Below are 21,148 nucleotides of genomic sequence, written 5' to 3' on the forward strand. Positions count from 1 at the left end.
TGCCCCGGGACAGATCTCTGGGCGCGTCTTTGCGGGCTCCGGGACTCGCGCCTGCGCAGCTGGGTAATGATGGGCGGGCGGCGGGACCCGGTCCGCTGGCTGCCACTGTGGGCTTTGGGCAATGGTGGGTCAGCCTGAGATTGGCCCGGTTTGGATCCCGAGCTGGAGCCGAAGGCACTGAGCGGCGGGCAGGGCGACTGGACTGAATTTGGCTGATTGAGAAGCTGGCAGGGGCAGGTAAGGATGAGGACGCAGCGCTTGCCTCCCACCCGAGTGTCAGGTGTCCAGGCCTTTAAGTTCAAGTTCCTGTTCTCTCCATGCCCGGTCCTGCGTGGCTGTGCCCTCCTGAGTCTGAGCGCACCTCAACCCTAGTCTGCCCCTCCTCCAAGTTGTCCATTTCACGGGTTTGGAGACTCAGATCCAGAGACAAGGTTTAACTTGTCCAAAGTCTCAAAGACAGCCCAAGAAGCCTATTTTTTGACTTGATCCCATCATAGTTGGACTCCGCTGCTCTTGGAGACGACCTTTTTCTGGTTTTGTAAACCCACAGATTCTTCTCTTGCGGGCAGATACTTTAGAGGCTGAGCCCCTCAACTGTGAATGAGGAGCTCGACCTTAACATTACCGCTTCTTTTGCCTTTCTTTTTGTTTTAGCTTGTTTGCCGGGAAAGAAACCTCCATAAATAGAATATTGTGCTTTATTGATGTTTTACATCAGCTTGAGGTGGCAGAGGTCAGGGGAGAAGCATTTTATTGTGCAGATGAAATTTACCGTGACTTTGATCGCGGTTTCATCTGCTGGTATTGGAATTTATTCCGTTCTCCCCTTCCCTCTCTGCCAATCCGGCTTCTTTGGGACACAGATGGTGATGTAGGGGAGGGCTGTTGTTTTTTGCTAGTCTCTAATCTGGTGGCAGATGGCCACTGTGGCCGGTGGGTACTACTGAGGGGGACACTGCTAATGGTTTGAAGGAACTGCGCTTGCCCCTGAGGGCATCCACGTCCTCTTGTCACACTTAGGTTTAAAATATATGCCTTTTCTCTATTTCCTGAGGTAAAACCTCTGCTTCACTTTTGACCTATGGACTATACATTTCCTAGCATCGTCATTGTCCCCATGGCCCACTAGGTAAAGTGAGGAGAGGGGCCTGGCTTCAAATTTTGTTCACTCAAATTTGATCAGCATCTGCAAGCTTTCAATTTTACATGTTTGGTTTCTGGTTTGATTTGCCCTATAAAATGTTATTGTTCTTTGGTGCTACGATTCTAATAATGGTTCTATTTCTTTGCTAATCAGAAAGAATGAGAGCAACAAATACTTTGATGTTATTGCCTCGGCAAGAGTGTCCTTGCTGGCTTCTGTAGAGCTGACCAACTTTGCGCCTCTCCAGGCTGTTCACTCAACCACAGGTATTCACTGAATGCTTGTTGGGGCCAGGTATTATTCCAAGATGTTCATAAGCATCTGATTTAAACGTTGGCCACATTTTGTATGTGTGTGCGAACATGCATTTGTATGTATAAAAAAATTAAAGTTTGGGCCAGGTATGGTGCTGCATGCCTTTAATCCCAGCATGCGGGAGACAGAGACAGGTGGATCTCTGTAAGTTCCAGGTCTGCCTGGTTTATAAAGCAAGTTCCAGGACAGCTATGGGTGTTACATAGAGAAACCCTGTCTTGAAAAAGATAAACAACAGCCAAAAAATTAAGGTTTAGAGAAGGAGGTTGCTGGACTACTTAGGAAAAGAATTGAATCTTAAATAGGGTATACATAGAAGAGAATTGGTCAATCGAGCCTTTGAAGTAGGCATTTCATTCAGAATCAAGAATGTAGGAGGTGAGCCGGGCGGTGGTGGCGCATGCCTTTAATCCCAGCACTCGGGAGGCAGAGGCAGGCGGATCTCTGTGAGTTCGAGGCCAGCCTGGTCTACAAGAGCTAGGTCCAGGACAGGCTCTAAAAAAGCTGCAGAGAAACCCTGTCTCGAAAAACCAAAAAAAAAAAGAAAAGAAAAGAAAAAAAAGAAAAAAAAGAATGTAGGAGGTGACCAACAATCTGATTTTTAAAAGAAAAATTTTAAAGATTTATTTCTTTATTATGTATACAGTGTTCTGCCTGCATGTATTCCTACACACCAGAAGAGGGCACCAGATCTCATTATAGATAGTTGTACTCTACCAGTGGTTGCTGGGAAGGGAACTCAGAACCTCTGGAAGAGCAGCCACTGCTCTTAACCTATGAGCTACCTCTCCAGCCCTGATTGATTGATTGATTGATCATCGATTGATTGATTGATTGATTGATTGATTGATTGATTGATTGATTCAGACATAGTCTCATGTCTCTCATGCTGGCCTCTAACTGGCTGTGGAGCCAAGGGTGATTTTGACTTTTGGTTCTCATGCCTCCAGGTGTACTTACACCATCATGCTCAGTTTTAAGAATTTGTATTTTTTTGACAGGGCCTCAGTACGTAGCTCTGACTGTCCTGGAACTCATTATGTAGACTAGGCTGGCTTTGAACTCACAGAGACCAACCTGAGTTGTCTTCTGAGTGCTGGAATTGAAGGTATGCACCACCACGCTCAGCTTTTTCAGGATTTTTTTTTGAAAAAGACTAGCCATAATAGCTCTGAGGTGACATATAATTTTCATTTATTACAAATTAGGTAATTACCTGAGTTTTGCACACTATCGCTATAAAAAGCATTCCAGCACTCCTAAAAAGAGAATGTGGGGTGGTACACTGCTGTGGGACAGGTAGCTACATTCCACGCCGATACTTAGTTGTGGCCTGCTACAAAATTCATGATTTTCCAGATCATGATTCTAAGTAATAGCAGTTCAACTCAGAGACGGTGTGAGTATGATATTCTAAGTTTTCTTTTTCTTTTCTTTTCTTTCTTTTTTTTTTTTTTTTAAATTTTTGAGATAGGGTTTCTCTGTAGCTTTGGAGCCTTTTTTGGAACTTCCTCTGTAGACCAGGCTGGCCTCGAACTCACAGAGATCCACCTGCCTCTGCCTCCCGAGTGCTGGGATTAAAGGCATGCACCACCACTGCCTGGCTTGTTATTGTTTTTTTATGAGACAGGGTTTCTCTGTGTGGCCCTGGCTATTCTGAAACTTGGCTTTGTAGAGCAGGCTGGCCTCTGCCTCCTGATTGCTGGAATTAAAGGTATGCTCCACTACCGCCAACCTCAGTTTTTCTTTTATACGTTTTCTGTTAATTCTTTCTGCTTCTTAGGAAGTGATGGAAAGGCTAGTTTTTTAACCCTGGTGCAGTGTCTATAGGTCTCTCTCCACTAAGCTTCAGTTTTCTTTTTAGGCTTTTTTTGGACGATTTCTTTTCACCTTTGGGTTTCCAAGCTTGTGAAAGGAGCTAATTAGCTATTTGAAAAGCCTTTTGCAGGGATGAACCAGGGTGCATTACTCCAGTTACTGAAGTGAAACCCATCTCTACAGCAGAGTGACCAGGTCCAGTTTCTGCTGGGTTGTGAGCTGCCTGTTAAATAAGTCAGTGGGGTTGCTAAAGACAAGGCAGTATTCCCTGTCCAATGTTAAAACATTATTTTTATACAGCTAATGAGACTATCATGGAAAGTTTGTTGGAGTCTCTGTGTCCAGAGTTGTATTCATTGCTTGGGAAGAGTGCAGAGATGCAGGCACATTAAGAGGAACCATGGAGAGTGCTGAGAGCCAGGATGAAGTGCTTGGGAAGCTTGGGGCTGTGAGCATCAGTCACAAAAATGGTGCTTACTCAGAGAAGACCTGGAAAAGCTCCCAAGGGAGCAGGTCCCTCCTACCACTTGTCTTGTGCTCTGAATATCTGAAGTTACCTTGGCTGCTATAACCCTGGGGTTGGGGCTGGGAGTGGAATTGGAGACAAAGTATCTTATGTCGTGGAAGCGGTGGCTGACTGCCCTAACAGGGAATGAGGAATCATGTCCTCTGGTTGGCCTATAATCCCAGCCCAGATGGGAGTAGGAACACTGGGATAGGACCAGGAAAATTCTAGATTCAGGATCTTGGGCATTACAGAGTAAGCAGGAGATCCTGGGACAACCCCCCCTCCCCCCCCATTGCTTTGGTAAGATACAGTGGCTGCTTTGTTTATGTTGGTTAAGCTTTACTCCCTGGTCTTTCTAGACAGGTATCTTCAAAACAAAACAAAACAAAAACTCTGAGCTTAGCTGTTAAAGTATTTGCTCCTCAAGCATGATGACCTAAGTTTGATCCCACAGAACTCATGTAAAAAGACCAGTGTGTCTGTGTCTAATCCTGGAGCTTGAGTAGCTGAATTGGTGAGTTTCAGGTTTAGTGAAATACCCTGTCTCAAAAAAGAAATAAGAGGTGCACATATGTGACAGGGGTTGGTGCAGTGGGTAGTTGAAGGGTTGGCTCAGCAGTTAAGAATACTTGCTGTTCGTCATTGTTACTACTGTTATTATTTTGGTTTTTCAAGACAGGGTTTTTCAGTGTAGACCTGGCTGTCCTGGAGCTTGCCCTGTAGACCAGGTTAGCTTTGAACTTAGATCACCTGCTTCCTGAGTGCTGGGAGTAGGGGCACATGTCACCATGCCCAGTCAAACACTAGCTATTCTTGCAGAAGACTCAGCACTTCCATGGCAATTTACCATCATTTGTAACTTTGGCACCAGGGGATCTGACACTCTCTTCTGACCTCTGGGCACCGGGTACATACATGATACACGTACATACATGCAGACAAGCATTCATTTAAAAAAAAAAAAAAAGTACGTGGAGAGTGACTAGGGAAAAAATGCCCGATGCCCTCTTCTGGCCTCCACACATGTGCTGTACACACACAGGACTCCTTTGACTTGGCCCTGTACTGCGGCCCTTCAGGTGTAAACTACCCGGGATTTGCTGCATGATCAGGTAGTATAATGTAAACACTACTTTTATAGGCTGAGAACCTTCAGTTCCTACCTCCTGTAATATGGTTGGAAAGCCTGTAGAAAAGTGGCCTTTTTGTCTTTCCACAGCTAATGACTAACCTAATAGCCTAATTTGGCCTTAGTTTTGAGAAGTCCTCTAAATTGATGCTTTGGGCCTTCTCATTGATGGGGTAGGATAGGACAAGGATCAGGCTGGATCCTTTTATTAGTATTTTCTCCTAGGAGCCATGCGGGGCCAACGGAGTCTGCTCTTGGGCCCAGCCCGCCTCTGCCTGCGTCTCCTTCTGCTCCTGGGTTACAGGCGTCGCTGCCCACCTCTGCTCCGGGGCCTGGTACAGCGCTGGCGTTATGGAAAGGTTTGCCTGCGCTCCCTGCTCTACAACTCCTTTGGAGGCAGTGACACTGCTGTTGACGCTGCCTTTGAGCCTATCTACTGGCTGGTGGACAATGTAATCCGCTGGTTTGGAGTGGTAAGTGATGATGCCCAGGAAGCTCAGGGAAGAGGATGTTTTGGGGGAAGAGGGTATGTTTCTGATGGGCTCACACTAAGCTTTGGAACCCAACCTTCCATGCCCAGGGAAATTCCTGAGTCTTGATGGGTATAGCTCTCTCATGTTGTCTTCTTGACCTCACTGGTGTTGGCAGGTGTTTGTGGTGCTGGTGATCGTGCTGACTGGGTCCATTGTGGCCATTGCTTATCTGTGTGTCCTGCCCCTCATCCTTCGAACCTACTCAGTACCACGACTCTGCTGGCATTTCTTCTATAGCCACTGGAATCTGATCCTCATCGTCTTCCATTACTACCAGGCCATCACCACTCCTCCTGGATACCCACCCCAGGTGGGACCCCACAGGGACATGGGAAGGAGCAGAGTTGCACACTATGGTAGCCAGTTCCATTAATGGGAGGGAGAGTGACTTGGAATCTTTTGAGACAGAAATTTTTTTGTGCTGTAGTGGTTAAGATGTTCTTTTCGATTTGCACAGGGCAGGAATGACATTGCTACCGTCTCCATCTGTAAGAAGTGCATTTACCCCAAACCAGCCCGAACACACCACTGCAGCATCTGTAATAGGTGGGTCTTGACTTTGCTGTAAACCTTATTTGAGTTCCTCTTGCTAGAACCCTAGGGCCAAACCTGGCTCTGGAATTAGTTAATTGTGTGTCAGAGTACCTATCACTGTGCTTCCCATCTGTTGACACCTAGTCTTCAGTATGATTGATCCTGTGAGGGAGGTATTATTGCTGTGTGTACAAACTAGGTGACGAGATGTTTCCTTGTCACCTAGCCAATAAACAACAGAACTGGGTTTGAAGGAAGGCCCGGCTGTCATCAGAGTCTGTGCCCTTCCACCTCAGCAGGATCTGGTCCTAGTAGGAAAGCCTTGTCACTGACATCTCAAGATCCTTGGCCACCGTAACACAGCCTGTGTCCCTCCCTCACAGGTGTGTGCTGAAGATGGATCATCACTGCCGTATCCTTTTGCTCTCTTCAGCCCAAGACCCAGCCAGGACCGCCGGTTTTACCCTCAGAGCAGTCACTGCACAGGGTTTATAGGCACAAGCTAAAGGCTTTCTAATTAACATCAATCTCCAGAAAATACTGACTCATGAGAAGTTAGAAGAGACATTGTTGAGGGCATACCATCTTTTGGGGTGGGGGAGCAGAATGTTTACAGGCTTCTAGAATGATCTTGTAGGAGAAAGGAATTTTCTGGAAGGTCTTTTTTTAAAATATTTTATGTGCACTGGTGTTTTGCCTACATATATGTCTGTGTGAAGGTGTCAGATCTTGAAGTTACAGACGTGAGCTGCCATGTGGGTGCTGGGAATTGAATCCAGGTCTTCTGGAAGAGCAGTCAGTGCCCTTAACTGCTGAGCTATCTCTCCAGCTCTCCTGGAAGGTCTTTTGTGGAGAATCAAAAGGTGTTTGGGCCTCTGTGGCTGGAGGCGCCAGATACAATTGTTGGTCCCCTTTTGTCTTTCCATGCAGATGTCTGGCTAGCCTGAGTTAGGTTGAATATTTGCAGGTAGTTAAGAATCTTGGAATCTGAAAGCTCTGAAAAGCTTGGACAATTTTTACCTTAACCTTGGGAAACTGTCCTCTATTCTTGCCTTTGCTTGGGTGATGCCTTGAACTAAGGATGAGCTGTAGGGGCTTGGACACCCCCAAATTATATATTTGATCTTGTCCTTAATCATTCCTCCACCAGCTTGGCTAAACAATTGTGTGGGCCACTATAACCATCGCTACTTCTTCTCTTTCTGTTTTTTCATGACTCTGGGTTGTGTCTACTGTAGCTATGGAAGTTGGGACCTTTTCCGAGAGGCTTACGCTGCCATTGAGGTGAGCCCATGGAAGAGAACTCAATAGAATAGAACAGAAACCTTTTCCCAATGATTGGGTTGTCTTAGTGGCCCAAGAGTATAACCAGCACTGTTTTCCGTCCCCTTAGAAAATGAAACAGCTTGACAAGAACAAACTACAGCCAATTGCCAACCAGGTGGGCAGTCTCCACACCACTGCCTCCTGCTGCTCGGGCCTGGGGGTTTAAGTGTTATTTATGTGAAAGGGCCTGCAGGATGGTTGCCAGACCAGGCCAGAAGTTTCTAAGGAAGCTGTCATAGTAAACTAAGTAGCCTGGGGGCAAGCTGGAGGTCTCTGGTATGGAAGTTTTAAGTAATATATCACATCATCACTTCTTTGGGCTGAGCTTAGCCTAGACTCTGCCTTCCTGATAGCCTGAGCAGCAAGGGGTCTGTTAGTCTGTGTAATGGGGTTCCAGGGGACAGATACCATGCTGGGCGAGTAGCTTCAGGATCATTTCCCCTTCCTTATTCCTATTAGGACCCCTTATTCTGTGAATCTGTGAACATCTGACTTGTATATAGCACTCCTGTTGCTTTTACCCCCCCCCCCCCCCCCCGTTAGTCCATGCGAGGTATAGATCTCTAGTGGATGTAGCCACAGAGTGAAGGGAATGTGGTTGGCTAGATAAGAGTGGCTTCCCCTGGAGTCCCGTTACTGCTGTCAACCTACAACTCAGCCCCTTTTGTGCTTTGCTATCTTGTCCAGACCTGCTCTACCCACTGTCTGTTTGTGTGATGGTGCCACTGGGCTTGGTCCACCCATCTGGCTGCTGGTCTGATTTCCTCTGTGGCTTTAATCCCCATTTTTATCTGCCTAGTTTTATTAATTCCTGCCTGTAGGTGCTTGGGGCTCTGGTGACAGTTGCTGAAGACTGACAGAGCAAGGGAGCCAGGCTTTGCTGTTTTCTTTTTATAGACTTACCACCAGACTCCACCTCCTACCTTCTCCTTTCGAGAAAGAATAACTCACAAGAGTCTTGTCTACCTCTGGTTCCTGTGCAGGTATTTAACTCAGTTTTGATAGTTTTAAGGGAGGGAAACATAAGAAAACCTTTGTAGACACCCACATACAGGAAGGACTCATCTCTAAGTAACCTGCCATTGTCCTAGTCTAACTGAGGCTGTCAAAGAGTTCTGTGGCATTGCAGGTTATTAATATAATCATTCTTGTTATGTACCAAGGTAAGTTAAGCTATTGTTTTTATTGATTCCTAACCACAAAACAAGTAACTCTATTTACTGAGAAGGGAAATTGAAAACTCAGAGAAGTAAAGGGATTTGTCATGATGTGCAGTTAGGAGTTGCAGAGTAGAAATATGAATTTCTGCCAACCCCCATTCCAACCTCTTATGCATATGACCCTCTTTTTTTTTTTTTTTTTTTTTTAATCGTAACAGGGTTTCTCTATGTAGTCCTGGCTGTTCTGGGACTGGCTGGCCTCAAGACTCATTTAGATCTGCCTGTATCTGCCTCCCGAGTACTGGAATTAAAGGCGTACGTACACCACGTCTGGCCCTCTATTTTCTTCTTTTTTTAAAATGTGCATTGTGCCGGGTGGTGATGGCGGCGGCGCACGCCTTTAATCCCAGTACTCAGAAGGCAGAGGTAGGTGGCTCTCTGTGAGTTTGAGGGTCCTCTGGAAGAGCAGTCCGTACTCTTACCTGCTCAGCCATTTCTCCAGCTCCCTCCACCATTTTCTAAGTATGGACATTTTAAGGAAATCTACATTTTTCTCAGTGTACTTATTTTCCCATCTTCCTTTCTGTATACATTTTTAAAAACTCATTTTAATCTTTTTCAAAGATTTATTAATTTATGCTAGGTATTGGTGGCGCATGCCTTTAATCCCAGCACTACTCAGGAGGCAGAGACAGGCGGATCTCTGTGAGTTCGAGGCCAAACTGGTCTACAAATAAGTGAATTAATTAATTTATTATGTACACATTGTTCTGCTTGCACATATGCCTGTAGGCCGGAAGAGGGCACCAGATCTCTTTACAGATGGTTGTGAGCCACCCTGTGGTTGCTAGGAATTGGATTCAGGACCTCTGAGTGCCTTTAACTGCTGAGCCATCTTTTCAGCCACAATAGATCTTTAAGAGGTAGAATGCATGTCCACCTAGGCCATATACGAGATAAGGGAAGTGAGGCAGAGGCTATGAGCTAGTCATAATCACAAGCTTGATTTCCCACTGGTTTCTAGCTTCTAATTTCTACCCATTTTGCCTTTCTTAGTTCTGTGGCACTGGCCCTGGGTGCCCTAACCATATGGCATGCTGTTCTCATCAGTCGGGGTGAGACTAGCATCGAAAGGCATATCAACAAGAAGGAGAGACGTCGGTTACAGGCCAAGGGCAGAGTGAGTGGGGAAGAGGGGATCTGGGTGAGCAGGTGGGTAACTGGATCCTCATCTAATAAACAGCCCATGATCAGGGCTGACTAGACAAGATTACTGGAGCTTTAACCTTATCTCCAAGATAAGATTAAGCAGATGAGGTTTGTAGAAATGTATTTTTTCTTGTCTCTAGGTATTTAGGAATCCTTACAACTATGGCTGCTTGGACAACTGGAAGGTGTTCCTAGGTGTGGACACAGGAAGGTAAAGTAAAGACAGCAGTGCTGCGTAACAGCTCTGTGATGGGGAGGATGGCCCATACCCAGAAGCAGACTGTAACTGGGGTGAAGGTAAAGACAGGGAAGATGGTCTGTCCACAGAAGCAGAGAATGTTGCTAGTGCAACTGAGGAATTTATAATTAGGTTTCATTCTCAGGAATAGGAATAGCTACCATTTTATTTGAACCACTGGGGCCCCAGGCTAAAACTATAAATTTAAGGAAACATTTGCTATATGCATATTATGTACATGCATGGTGCCTGTGAGGGTGAGGAGAGGACAGTGGCTACATCCCCTGGGACTGAAATTGTAGACGGTTATAAGCCGCTGTGTGGCTGTTAAGAATCAAACCTGGGTCCTCTGTAGGAACAAGTACTCTTAACTGCTGAGCCATCTCTTCAGCCCTAGAACTGTGGTTTAAGAGCCACTATTCAACTAGAGAAGAGTACTGAGAACACCGTTCTTAGGGAAGGGCACATAGGTAGGATGTAGTAGGCGCCAGCTATCTTTTACTTGTTTGACAGTGTGAGAGACTGAGGTGACCGACCTACATGTTGCAGGGATCCAACAGCAATACAAGGCTGGCTCTATTCAGTACAAGACACAAGAGAAAACCGTTTTTCACACTGCAAATTGTTAGGCCAGGCACAATTGTGCGCATCTGTAATCCTAGCACTTGGAAGTCACAGGAGAGAGCATGTTCAAGATGGCTTTAGAGCCCCAGAGGATACAGTTCTCAGACAAAATTAAAAATCTCATCATCATGTTTGATGTTTGCTTGGACATCCAACCAAGAATTTAGAACTAAAGGCATGTTTTCTTGGTCATTTCTTACAGGCACTGGCTGACCCGGGTGCTGTTACCTTCTAGTCACCTACCCCATGGGAATGGAATGACCTGGGATCCTCCTCCCTGGGTGACTGCTCACTCAGCCTCTGTGATGGCTGTGTGAGCCACAACTTGAACGTTGTTCGATGCTTGTTATGTCTCTTTCAAGAACTTCCAAGGGCAGCTTTTCTTGGAATCCATGACCATAAAGAGCCACTAGGCCTGCCTTAGAGTACTACTTAGAGACAACTCAAGAGCAATCTTCTGGCCATCTCAAAACAAGATACAGTTGGGTGGCAGCAGTGCATGACTTTAATCCTAGCACCCGGGAGGCAGAGGCAGGTGGATTTCTGAGTTCCAGGCCAGCCTGGTCTACAGAGCAAGTTCCAGGACAGCCAACGATATACAGAGAAACCCTGTTTTTTTTTTTTTTTTTTTTTTTTTTGGTTTATCAAAAGTGGAAAAATCCTACGACTGATGTCCCTTACTCAGGCAAACAAGTTTTAGCCCCAGACCAGGGGTCAGGCAACTAGCTACCTTATCCGATGCTGACTTTGATGTCCTCTAGGTCACAGCACTGGGGCTAGCTACCATCTTTCACTTTGGGAAAAGATTGTCAGGTATGTTGAAATTCTGGCTTCCGAATGGGACAAAGACAATAAGCCTATTGCCAAGGTCACTGCCATTTCTCATGTGCTACAGAAGGAGCAAAAATAAAGGCATTTGATTTGTAAAGATGAATAGCTTCTGTGTTTGCCTTGGTGTCAGGGAGGTCTTGATAAAGAAGGCCTGCTAAGTTTGGTGTCTCCTTATTTTGAAGGGCTAGAGGCTCTCCAGAACTCTACGTCCTATTACAGTATATGTAGGATAAAGGGAATACATGTCAACCCACCCATTACTTAAAAAAAAAAAAAAAAAAAAAAAATCTTTATTCTCTGGCAAATGAACACTTAACACCATCCCTGGCCCCCAAGGTCACACTCAATTGCATTCACCCTTCAGCAGGACAGCTCCCTTTTCCTGATATAGGGGAACCCCAAGATCCAACATCTTTTCCTCAAATACAAGGCCCATTCAGTTTCTTCAACAATCCACTAGAAATCGCAACTCAAGTGTCTTGTCTTGCACAGCATACACGAGGGACCCAGCATCTGTACTGCATCCATGGGGAAGACAGGTCAGTGGTCTTTCTTGCCTTGGAGGATGGCTCAATAGTTAGTCCCTGCAGGTTAGATTGTCAGAAGGGGCTAGGCCAGGACCAAGGGTTCAGCTACCTGGGCTCCCCAGCAGAAACCTGTAGGCACAAATAATGTTGCAACATTACCTTGAGGTTTTCCTTGGTCCCACCACTTCCTTCAGTCTACAGCTTACCATTCTCCCCTCGCAGACACTGCTTCCTTGCGCACAAGTCTCTTCTTGTCATCCAAAGGCTTGGCTAAGGCCCGGATCACCTGGGATTTGTATGGCAGTAGCTGTGAAGTCAGAGAGGACATCATCTTAACTCTTGCTGGAATGAGAAATAGGAAATTCTGCTTCTCTGACAACTATAACTCACATCCTGATGGAAGTGAAATGTGACCCACATTTTTTAATATGTTTATAATATATGGGTGCATTTCCTAGGATTGTTACAAATGGTTGTGAGCTGCAATGTGGGTGCTGGGAATCAAACCTGGGTACTCTAGAATAGCCAGTGCTCTTAAGTAATGGGCCATCTCTCAAGCTCTGTCTCCCCTTTAATCTGAAAGTTTGAATGCCAGCCTCACACATTAAATATATCCCATGTGTCTAATCCTTTAATGATTCTAAATTGATGGGAAGAGGCAGCATTACCAGTGTTAAGAGGTGGTCAGGATTTACTGGATCCATTCTGAGTTCAAGATGTGTAGGAGAGTGTATGTTTATGTGTATGATGTATGTAGTTCTATCTTCTCTCACAGAATTGAGTGGCTAATCTCACTTGAAAGCAAGTAAGTACTCAACCAGGTATGGCAGTCCACACTTATAACCCCAACACTGAAGTAGGATGATCATAGCAAGTCAGGCCAGCTTGGACAACAGCATTAAACAAGCATTTCTGACTCCTGAGACTTACCACAGGAGTGGGCAGGCGAGTGAGGGCATGCATACACTGCAGAGCAGCAATCCGGACAGCCTGGAACACAAATGAGGTCAGAACAGACAAAAGGAGAAAGGTACTAAAGGATGTGCTGGGGCTCAACGCACCATTGAAGGACTGGAGATGAGGGTCAGGAATTTGGTGACCAGGGTATCAACATGAAGACTCATGATCTGGGGTGCTTCCACTAGAAGGGGCTGTAGACAGCTGAGAGTAGAAAGCTGGACCACGGAATCAGGGCAGGACAGTGCCTCCAGCAGCAAGGAAAGGAGCTAAGAACCAATGGAAATGGGATGCACATTATGGTCTTGGATCTTTATCTGCCCTCTCCCTTTCTGAGGGGTGATTGTAGAACTCACTGTGGGCAGCTCTGGTAAAAGCACAGGCTTGGGCAGCCTGTTGAGTACATGAGACAGACCCTTTAGATAGTTTGGCTTCACATCTGAGGGAAAAAGAAAAAGATGATGCTTAGGAAAAAAACTGGGGTTAGACATTCAGTTTGAGAGTATCAGCCTATAATGAGTAGGGAGTGTGATAGCTGAAGGCAATAGTTACAGCGCTCAGCAGGCCGGGGCAGGGGGAGTCAAGGCCAGACTGATCTACAGCCTAAGACCTATTTAAAGAAGGAGTTGAGGCTAGGGAAGATAGCTTGGGTATAAAGTGCTTTTTGTGAGTTCAAGTCCCACTGAACTTTATGTAAATAGGTTAAGTGTGGCAGGGAAGTACGCACATGTCATGCCAGCCTTGGGGGAAGTGGATACAGCACCTGGGGCTTGCTGGCTAGCCAATCTAGGCTGACTGAGAGATCCTCTCTCAAAAATTAAAGTACAACAGCTGGCAAGATAGCTTCTTAGGTAAAGGCTCTTGCCTGTATGACTTGAGCTCAATCCCTGGAACCCATTTGGTATAAGTTTTACAAGTTGTTTTTGATCCCTGAACACATACACATAACAAACATGTAAACAATGGAAGAGCAATCAGACCAGCAAGGTAATGGCACCTGCTGTCAAGCCTGACAATTTTGAGTTCAAACCTTGGGATCTACGTGGTGGAAGGAAAGACCTCCACAGGCATATTGTGTAGTATGCAGTTAAAAAAATGTAATAAAAGATAGCTGATGCTGACTTTTGGCTTCTACATGAACATGTTCGTTTTCTCTTTCTCTAAGATTCTTGAGCTCACAATAGCTCCGATGTACTCATCAAGGAAAAGGGATGGAAGTGTGGCTTTGTAGGTACAGATCACTCTGAGGATAAAGCATCTGGGTCTTAAATTACTGTAGAGACTGGCCAAGGAGATGTCCATGGATTTGGGGTTCAGCTTTCAGACACCTTGGGGAGCAGCATGGAAGCCTTGGACCAAAGCAGGCACATTGTCTGTGAAGAACCGCTGGCGGAACATAATCCGAACATCAGCATGGCCGGCACGAGTCAACACATCAGTGCAGTCAGACATGAGTAGAGAGAAGCCATCGGCTGCTGCAGGGCCTAGTTCTGGATCACTGAGGAGGCCCATGAGCTGGTGGGACCAAAATAAATACATAAATAAAAAAGCCTTTGAGGTATGCCAGAAAGAAAACTCTCTCAAATACCAAAAAGGATGAAAGCCTTCTTAGAATAATAAACAAGGGGCTGGATAGGTGGACAGTGGTTGAAATATCACTTACTGTTCATTTAGAGAACTTGGTTTCACTTCCCAGCACCCACAAGGTGTCTTACAAACATTTATACCCTATTTCCAGGGTATCTGGCTATGTCCTCTGCTCTCCTTGGGCAGCAGGCAAGTATGTGTACACACAAGCAAAATATATACATAATATATTTTTTCTTTTGAGACAGGTAGCTCTGTTTGCCCTGGTTGGAACTCTCTAGGCAGACCAGGCTGGCCTCATACTCAGAGATCTGCCTGCCTCTGCCTAAGTGCCTTGGGTAAAAGGCATGTGGTACCATGCCCAACAAAAATACTAGTAAGAGGGAAATGGGATCAAAAGGAGGTTCTTGTTTAGATCCCAGTTATTTATCAGGAAAGACTTACTCGGGTGGTAAGGCAGGTGCTGAGAGGATGGTATCTGAGGACTAAAGCCTTGGTTACCTGTTAAGCAGAGAAGAGAGAAGTCAGGGTCTGTCATTCAAACTCCAGAACTCCAAGGCACACTTGTTACAAATGGTGGCTCAGGGGCTTTTGTAGTTTGAATGAGATGTCTCCCATAAGTCTTAGCCATTTGGATACTTGGTCCCCAGTTGGTGGCTGTTCAGAGATTAGGTGTGGCTTTGCTGGAGAAGTACGTCAGAGATTTCAAGCCTCAAACCACAGTGTCTTCCTCTGCCTCCTGATTTTGGATCAAGATGTGAGCCCACAGCTGTTCCAGCTGTCATGCCTCTGACCCCGAGACCAGTTGTAAACCCAATTAAATACTTTTTTTAATAAGGTATCTCAGTCATGGTATTTTAACACAACAGTAGAAGAGGGACAAACATGAATATTTTGTCTATCTAACCAGCATCTATGCTACCTCCTCACCCAGAGCAGGAGAGCAAAAGCCTGATTACGAGAAGATCCAGAGACCAGGCCAGTCTCCACTGTGTCCATAGCAAGCTGGAGGAATTCATCCAATTGCTGCCCTAAGAAGAAAGGTACATGTTATAATGACAATGTATTTTCTTCCTTTAATGACAAAGGATGTAAATCATTTATATGCACAGTACTTGAGAAGAAGCTATTAGAAAAAGACAATTAAAATGACAGAATGCCAGTAGCAGAGTCTGGTGCAGTACTCTCAATAGCAAGGTGCTGGTGCCTGAGGAGAGAGTTGTCTACTCCAATAAAGACTTACACCATGGAGGCTAGGAAAGAAGGCTCAGCAGTTGAGAGTACTAGTTGCTCTTGGAGAAGACCAGCATATGTCTCCAAAGACACACAAAGTAGTTCACAACCACATGTAACTTCAGTTCCAGGGGATCCAATGCCCTTCACTCATTCATTCATACATACATACATACATACATACAGACAGACAGACAGACAAGCACCTTCTAAAAATATTTTTACTATTGTCTTTAAGTATAGGTATGCATGTGTCTGTGTACAGCTATATATGTCTGAGTGCAGGTAGTCCTGGAGTCCAGAAGAGGGTGTCATTTTCTTCTGGAGCTAGACTTAGAGGCTGTTGTAAGATTTCTGACATGGCTGCTGAGAACTGATCCAGGAATCTAGTACATACTCCTAATCACTGAGCCATCTCTTCTGTTTCGCAAACAAATCTATTTTTAAAAAATTATTCTTGATAGCACCATGATGGAATAAGATGGCAGAAGTGAGTTGAACGTGCTCCTCCTATTCTCATTTTGAACCCTGAAATGCTCTGCCAAACTCTAGTCTCTGACAAGACTGAAGACAGTAAGTGAAGTCATTATGAGTTCCTTTAATGAGAACAAAAACTAAACGTGTAGATTTCATCACTAGGTGACAAAGAAAGGTTTCTATCCCAGACCCAGCCCAGTACCTGGAGGGTGCTTGTTGAGGAGTCCTGCGAAGCACTTGGCGGCGGCAGTGGAAGAAAAGGAGCAGCTGTGGCAGCAGCTCTGTTCCAGAAGCTCCCGCATAAGTCGGTTCAGCTGAGGGATTTCCACCTATAGAAAACCTGGCCATGTAATGGACCCAGAAGACACTTGAACTCCAAGAAATACTCAATAGAAAGTGACATCAGAGATCAGCATGGAAAAGAACTTCTTTAAATGGGGGAAGCAAGAAAGCTTAGCCTGTGGCCAAGCTCAGCCCAAGGACATCTGAGTTCCAGAGTCTTAAATGTGCCCACTTACATTTCGTGGCAGGGAGCAGACAAAAGCTGTAAGCAGTGCAACCAGTCGCCTCTGTGCAGAGGAGCCACTCTGTGAAGGAAGAAGAGCTCTGATGAGCCTGTCTTACTGGTAGTAGGCATGTATGTATGTCCCTTTGCCTATCCCAGAATAGTCCTAAAGTTGAGTCTAAAGAATATAAACTCCAAGATTCAGACCATCAGAGCTATTAGATTATTACCTGGAATGGCTGGAATCGGCTTGGGAAGCTATTCTCAGGTAGAAAGGAGGTGTTGCCATCTAAGAAGAGGGGCACGATGCACATGACACTCTGGGCAGCTAGTCTGGAGACAGAGTACCGGTATCATTAAGAAGCCAGAGTATGTGCACATCTGTGTGCAGGTGCCATGGTTATCCACATATTCAACATGTTAATTTGGCACAATTACTTGCACAATCAAACCCTATCCTCCTTTTGCCTACAGTTTTATGAGGAGTTCAATGCATATTTTAAAAACAGTTCACTGGTGACCTCCAAAAACAAAAACAAACAAAACCCATTGATCCCGGGACTGGAAAGATGGTTCTGTGGATAAGAGCACTTGTCCTTGCAGAAGACTCGAGTTTGATTACCAGAACCCACATAGAGGCTAACAGTTGCAACTAAATTTCAAAGGATCAGACACCTGACTTCATCAGGCAACACATACACATTGTGCACACATACATATGCAGGCAAGACCCTAACACACATGAAGCAAAAATAAACCTAAAAAATTCCCTAGCAACATAAATTACTAACAAAAACCACTAATCCAAAGGCTCACCCAATAGGCTGTGGTGTTTTTAAAAGGTCCTTCCTTTTCTTTGGTCATTAAACTTATAAAACAACTGCCTCCATACTTACATACAGGAACAAGGACAACTGAGAAAGCACCACCTGTGACTCCTGCCCAAGAATGTTTTCTCCATCCCTGAGGTTCAGGTAACTCATGTTATACTCACTCAGGGCTCAGGTGGGTAGTAGCAGTTACAATGACAGATGCCAAGGCAGCCAAGACCTCATCCTCCAACAGTACTCTTCTCAGAACTGAGGATTCCTTCTCTGCAAAACCAAAACACATATGCATGACAATCTATAGAACCATAAAGCCACTACTGGTTCAGAAACCCAAATCTGGCCTGGAGGTGGCAGCATATTTCCTTTAAAGGCCTTTAAACAGGCGGATCTCTGTGAGTTTGAGGCCAGCCTGGTCTACAGAGCAAGTTTCACAACAGCCAGGACTACACCCTGTCTCTCAAAGAAAAAACAAACAAACAAAATCCAAATTTGGGTCAAGACTGCCTATAACATCAGCCTTTACAAGCCTGAAGCAGGAAGACTATGGGCTTATGGTCAAGCCCGAGCTAAACAGTGAGACTAGCAAGAAGGAGGAAGGAATTCAAAGTAGTTCTTGTCCGCCTCATAACAGGCTAACTCTAGAGTAATATTCTTTTTAAAAAATTATTTTTAATTAAATTATGTGTATATGTATTGTGTGTGCATGTGCTTGGGGGGGGGATGTACATGAATGCAGATGTCCTCAGAGTCCAGAAGAGAGTATGGGATCCCCTGGAGCTAGAGTGACAGGTAGTTATGAGCCACCTAAGTTTGGGAACTATGCTCAGGAAGAGCAGCAAGCACTTTTAACTACTGAGCTATCTAGCCTCTAATATTTCAGGGTTCCCCACCACCTTTGGAGACTGGGTATCATATGTAGCATTAGCTAGCCTGGAACTTGCTATGTAGACCAGGCTAGCTTCAAACTTACTCACAGAGATCCACTTGACTTTGCCTCTTGAGTGCTGGAATTAAAGGCATGGACCACCATGCTTTTTGGGAAAAGGGTCTCATGTAACCCAGGCTATCCCTGAACTCCTAATCCTCCTGTTTCTACTTTCCATTGGGATTATAGGAGTACTCCACCACACCTGGTAAAGTCAATAAGTCAATATATCCTGCAGAAATGTTATGGTTTAAAATCTTGCAGTGAGGCAGAAGTGGTACTGGTCTAAACTAGGGGCACAAGACAAGTGTGCACTGGGCTTACACTAGTCAACAGTAGAAAATGAGGCCGGCTAATAGGGGCAGTCCTGACACTAAGTAGAAACGTCAGTCTTCTAAAAATTTTCAAGATATATGCTTATCTTTATGGGGTCTTATTTATAGCAACTATCATACAATGAGCACTGTTGTCATACAATGCTTTTAATCCTTACCAACGACGCCGTGATCGTGTAATATATGTGGTTCTATGTATAACATATACATATATACGTACATATGTTAGACACATACACGTTATACATAAACACATGTTACACACACACACACACACACGAGAACGATAAGGTATCTTAAAAAGTTAGCGAGCTAAACATAAAACCCAACCAGGCCCACTAGACTTCAGAGTTCAATCCTAATCCACTAGAGTACAGCACTTAAAATGTGCATCCCTTTTATTGCTGCCATCACCACCGGATTCTGGTTACTGTCCCTGGTCATCTTTGCCTTAAGTGGGATTTGTACTCGACAGTACAACAGGCAGTGCCAATACCCATGAGGTGCTGGTGCTGTCTAATGAAAGTAGAAAGCCAACTTCCTAAAATATGAAGCACAGAAAATTACCTGGCATGGAAGCCTGGACAGCCAAACCAAACAGGTAGGGTACAGCTGTCTCGTGGAAATACCAGTAGCTCTCAGGGTCCTGCTGGCATTTTTCTGCCACTTGCTGGAGACTTTGACAGATAGCAGTAATTTCACTGGGTTCTGTATTCATATTCCCTGTGTGGAGAGAAAAGTCATATTCTTTATAGGGTTTTCTCTCAAGCACTTCCAGGTATTTTCTTTAAAAACTGCCTATAGGTGTTTTGCCTGTACGTCTGTCTATATAGCACATGCATGCTTAGTGCCCACAGAAGCCGGAAGAGGACATCAGGGATCCTTATGAGTGGAGTGAGCTGCCACGTGAATGCTGGGAATTGAACCAAGGTCCTCTGGAAGGGTCATCCAAGGACAATCTTGCATTTCTGATCATCTGCCTCGACCTCCTAGTGTTGGTTTACAGGCAGGTAAGATAATGCCTAATTTGATGCAGGGCTGTGGATGCCACCTAGTATTTCATACACACTAGGTAAGTGCTCTACCAACTAAGCTATATCCCCAGCTCACGGTACAACTTTCGTACATACAGATAAAATAACAGGATCTCTAAAAAAAGAATTCCTGAGTCAAAGAACATGTACATGTGTAATTCAAGAAGAGTAGTTCATTCATTGTTTAAGGATAATGAAATTGACTGGGTTAGACTGAGCTTTTTCTTTCTTTCATTTCATTTAAGTTTATCATGTCCACAAGAAAGAAAAATATTTCACGTTTCAAATATTGGGTGCCAGAGCCTAGAAAGAAAATGAAAGGGAGAACAGATAGAGGACATATTGGATGCCACACTGGATCGGAAGAGCTTTTGGTGGGTGTGTGCACATGGATAGTTGTAGGTGTCTTCTGTGATCACAGCCCACTTTATTTTTGAGTGAGGATCCTCCTGTCTCTGACTCCACAGAGCTGAGATTAAGGCAAGTGTGCCTGGCTTCTTTTGTAGGTGCTCAGGACAGAACCTTAGGTTTTTGTGCTTGTGAGACAAGCACTTTACTGACCAAACCATCTCCCCAGGCCCAGGAGACATGGCCCCTAATGCTCAACAGGGGAACTATGGATGACAACAGTTTTTTGAATATTGCAAAGTACCTAGTAGACATGATTCTGAACACTTCTGAGACACAAAATGGGCAGATATCTAAGTTCATAGATACATCACTTTCTTCTGGTGTATTTGTATCGAAATATCATCCTGTACAATCATAAATATATAATCCACATACTGTATTACTATTCTAATATTATTACAGTTACTAGGTATTGATTTTTAAAGAGCTTACCATGCCACTGCTATGGACAACAACTACAATTACAACTTTACAGTCCCTAGCCCAAGGTTCCATTTTGCCCTGCCCCTTGTTGGTAACTAACTGGTAGCTACCTTTGTTTGCTTGACAGAGATGCTGCAGCAGCAGAGGTAGTGTCTCCCTGACAATGCTGGGATGTGTTGAAATGGCTGACAAAGCTTGCAGACAGTAGAAATGCCGGGAACTTTTCATGAGACCATCTTCTCTAGCCACATCTGACTCACCTAAAGCAATTGGTGAGATAAGTTTTCACTGTGTGATGGTGTGAAGGCCTTCAGAAAGCCCCGCTGGCAAGGGTTGGGCTACGGATTAGCACATATACCTTTATGTAGCTCCTTAGCAAGCTTGGGTAGCAGGTGGCTGCTGAAGGCTCCAGGATAGAGTGTGGTAAGGGTTCCAGATGCCTCCAGTGCTGCCACCCGACTGGAGACAAAGAAGAGTATTAGAGTATTAGCTGAGCCTTGGCCCATAATTCTTTTCCCAAGGCCCGCCAGCAGGA

General features: G+C 44.9%; 2 protein-coding genes across 7 annotated transcripts in view; one reads left to right on the plus strand and one right to left on the minus strand.

Annotated features, from left to right (window-relative positions):
- Nucleotides 1-62: 62 nt before the first annotated feature.
- Zdhhc16 (zinc finger DHHC-type palmitoyltransferase 16) lies at nt 63-11,472 on the plus strand. Of its 5 annotated transcripts, XM_038320809.1 has the most exons (12): nt 63-237; nt 1,298-1,410; nt 5,140-5,387; nt 5,563-5,757; nt 5,905-5,993; nt 6,365-6,393; nt 7,132-7,265; nt 7,375-7,422; nt 8,205-8,290; nt 9,524-9,647; nt 9,817-9,887; nt 10,741-11,472. In XM_038320809.1, exons 3-12 carry the CDS (start codon nt 5,145-5,147, stop codon nt 10,853-10,855), a joined length of 1,134 nt encoding a protein of 377 aa, XP_038176737.1. In that variant the 5' UTR covers nt 63-237; nt 1,298-1,410; nt 5,140-5,144; the 3' UTR covers nt 10,856-11,472. The 5 variants fall into 5 exon arrangements, with proteins under 5 accessions (XP_038176737.1, XP_038176768.1, XP_038176744.1 ...); XM_038320840.1 differs by lacking the exon at nt 7,375-7,422; XM_038320816.1 differs by lacking the exons at nt 63-237; nt 1,298-1,410 and adding an exon at nt 2,513-2,567.
- A 175-nt stretch (nt 11,473-11,647) lies between these two features.
- Mms19 (MMS19 homolog, cytosolic iron-sulfur assembly component) overlaps nt 11,648-21,148 on the minus strand; it is a 36,061-nt gene continuing 26,560 nt past the window's right edge. For both annotated transcript variants that reach the window (XM_038320789.1, XM_038320798.1), the window contains 15 exons: nt 20,972-21,072; nt 20,724-20,873; nt 19,313-19,468; nt 17,650-17,749; nt 16,886-16,988; nt 16,669-16,737; nt 16,353-16,479; nt 15,371-15,471; nt 14,885-14,941; nt 14,182-14,368; nt 13,210-13,292; nt 12,958-13,122; nt 12,827-12,886; nt 12,103-12,203; nt 11,648-12,025 (listed from right to left, as the gene is read on the minus strand). In XM_038320789.1, the coding sequence (XP_038176717.1) occupies nt 11,998-12,025; nt 12,103-12,203; nt 12,827-12,886; nt 12,958-13,122; nt 13,210-13,292; nt 14,182-14,368; nt 14,885-14,941; nt 15,371-15,471; nt 16,353-16,479; nt 16,669-16,737; nt 16,886-16,988; nt 17,650-17,749; nt 19,313-19,468; nt 20,724-20,873; nt 20,972-21,072 (1,588 nt within the window). In that variant the 3' untranslated portion in view covers nt 11,648-11,997. The remainder of the gene's footprint in view (nt 12,026-12,102; nt 12,204-12,826; nt 12,887-12,957; nt 13,123-13,209; nt 13,293-14,181; nt 14,369-14,884; nt 14,942-15,370; nt 15,472-16,352; nt 16,480-16,668; nt 16,738-16,885; nt 16,989-17,649; nt 17,750-19,312; nt 19,469-20,723; nt 20,874-20,971; nt 21,073-21,148) is intronic.

The sequence above is a fragment of the Arvicola amphibius genome, chromosome 1, assembly GCF_903992535.2.
Source record: "Arvicola amphibius chromosome 1, mArvAmp1.2, whole genome shotgun sequence".
Lineage (NCBI taxonomy): Eukaryota > Metazoa > Chordata > Mammalia > Rodentia > Cricetidae > Arvicola > Arvicola amphibius.

Coding starts and splice junctions, on each gene's coding strand:
- Zdhhc16 (XM_038320809.1), top strand. CDS start 5,145: ATGCGGGGCCAACGGAGTCTGCTCTTGGGCCCAGCCCGCCTCTGCCTG. Junction 6,394..7,131: donor GAAGATGGATCATCACTGCC/GTATCCTTTTGC, acceptor TTCCTCCACCAG/CTTGGCTAAACAATTGTGTG. Junction 9,888..10,740: donor CTAGGTGTGGACACAGGAAG/GTAAAGTAAAGA, acceptor CATTTCTTACAG/GCACTGGCTGACCCGGGTGC.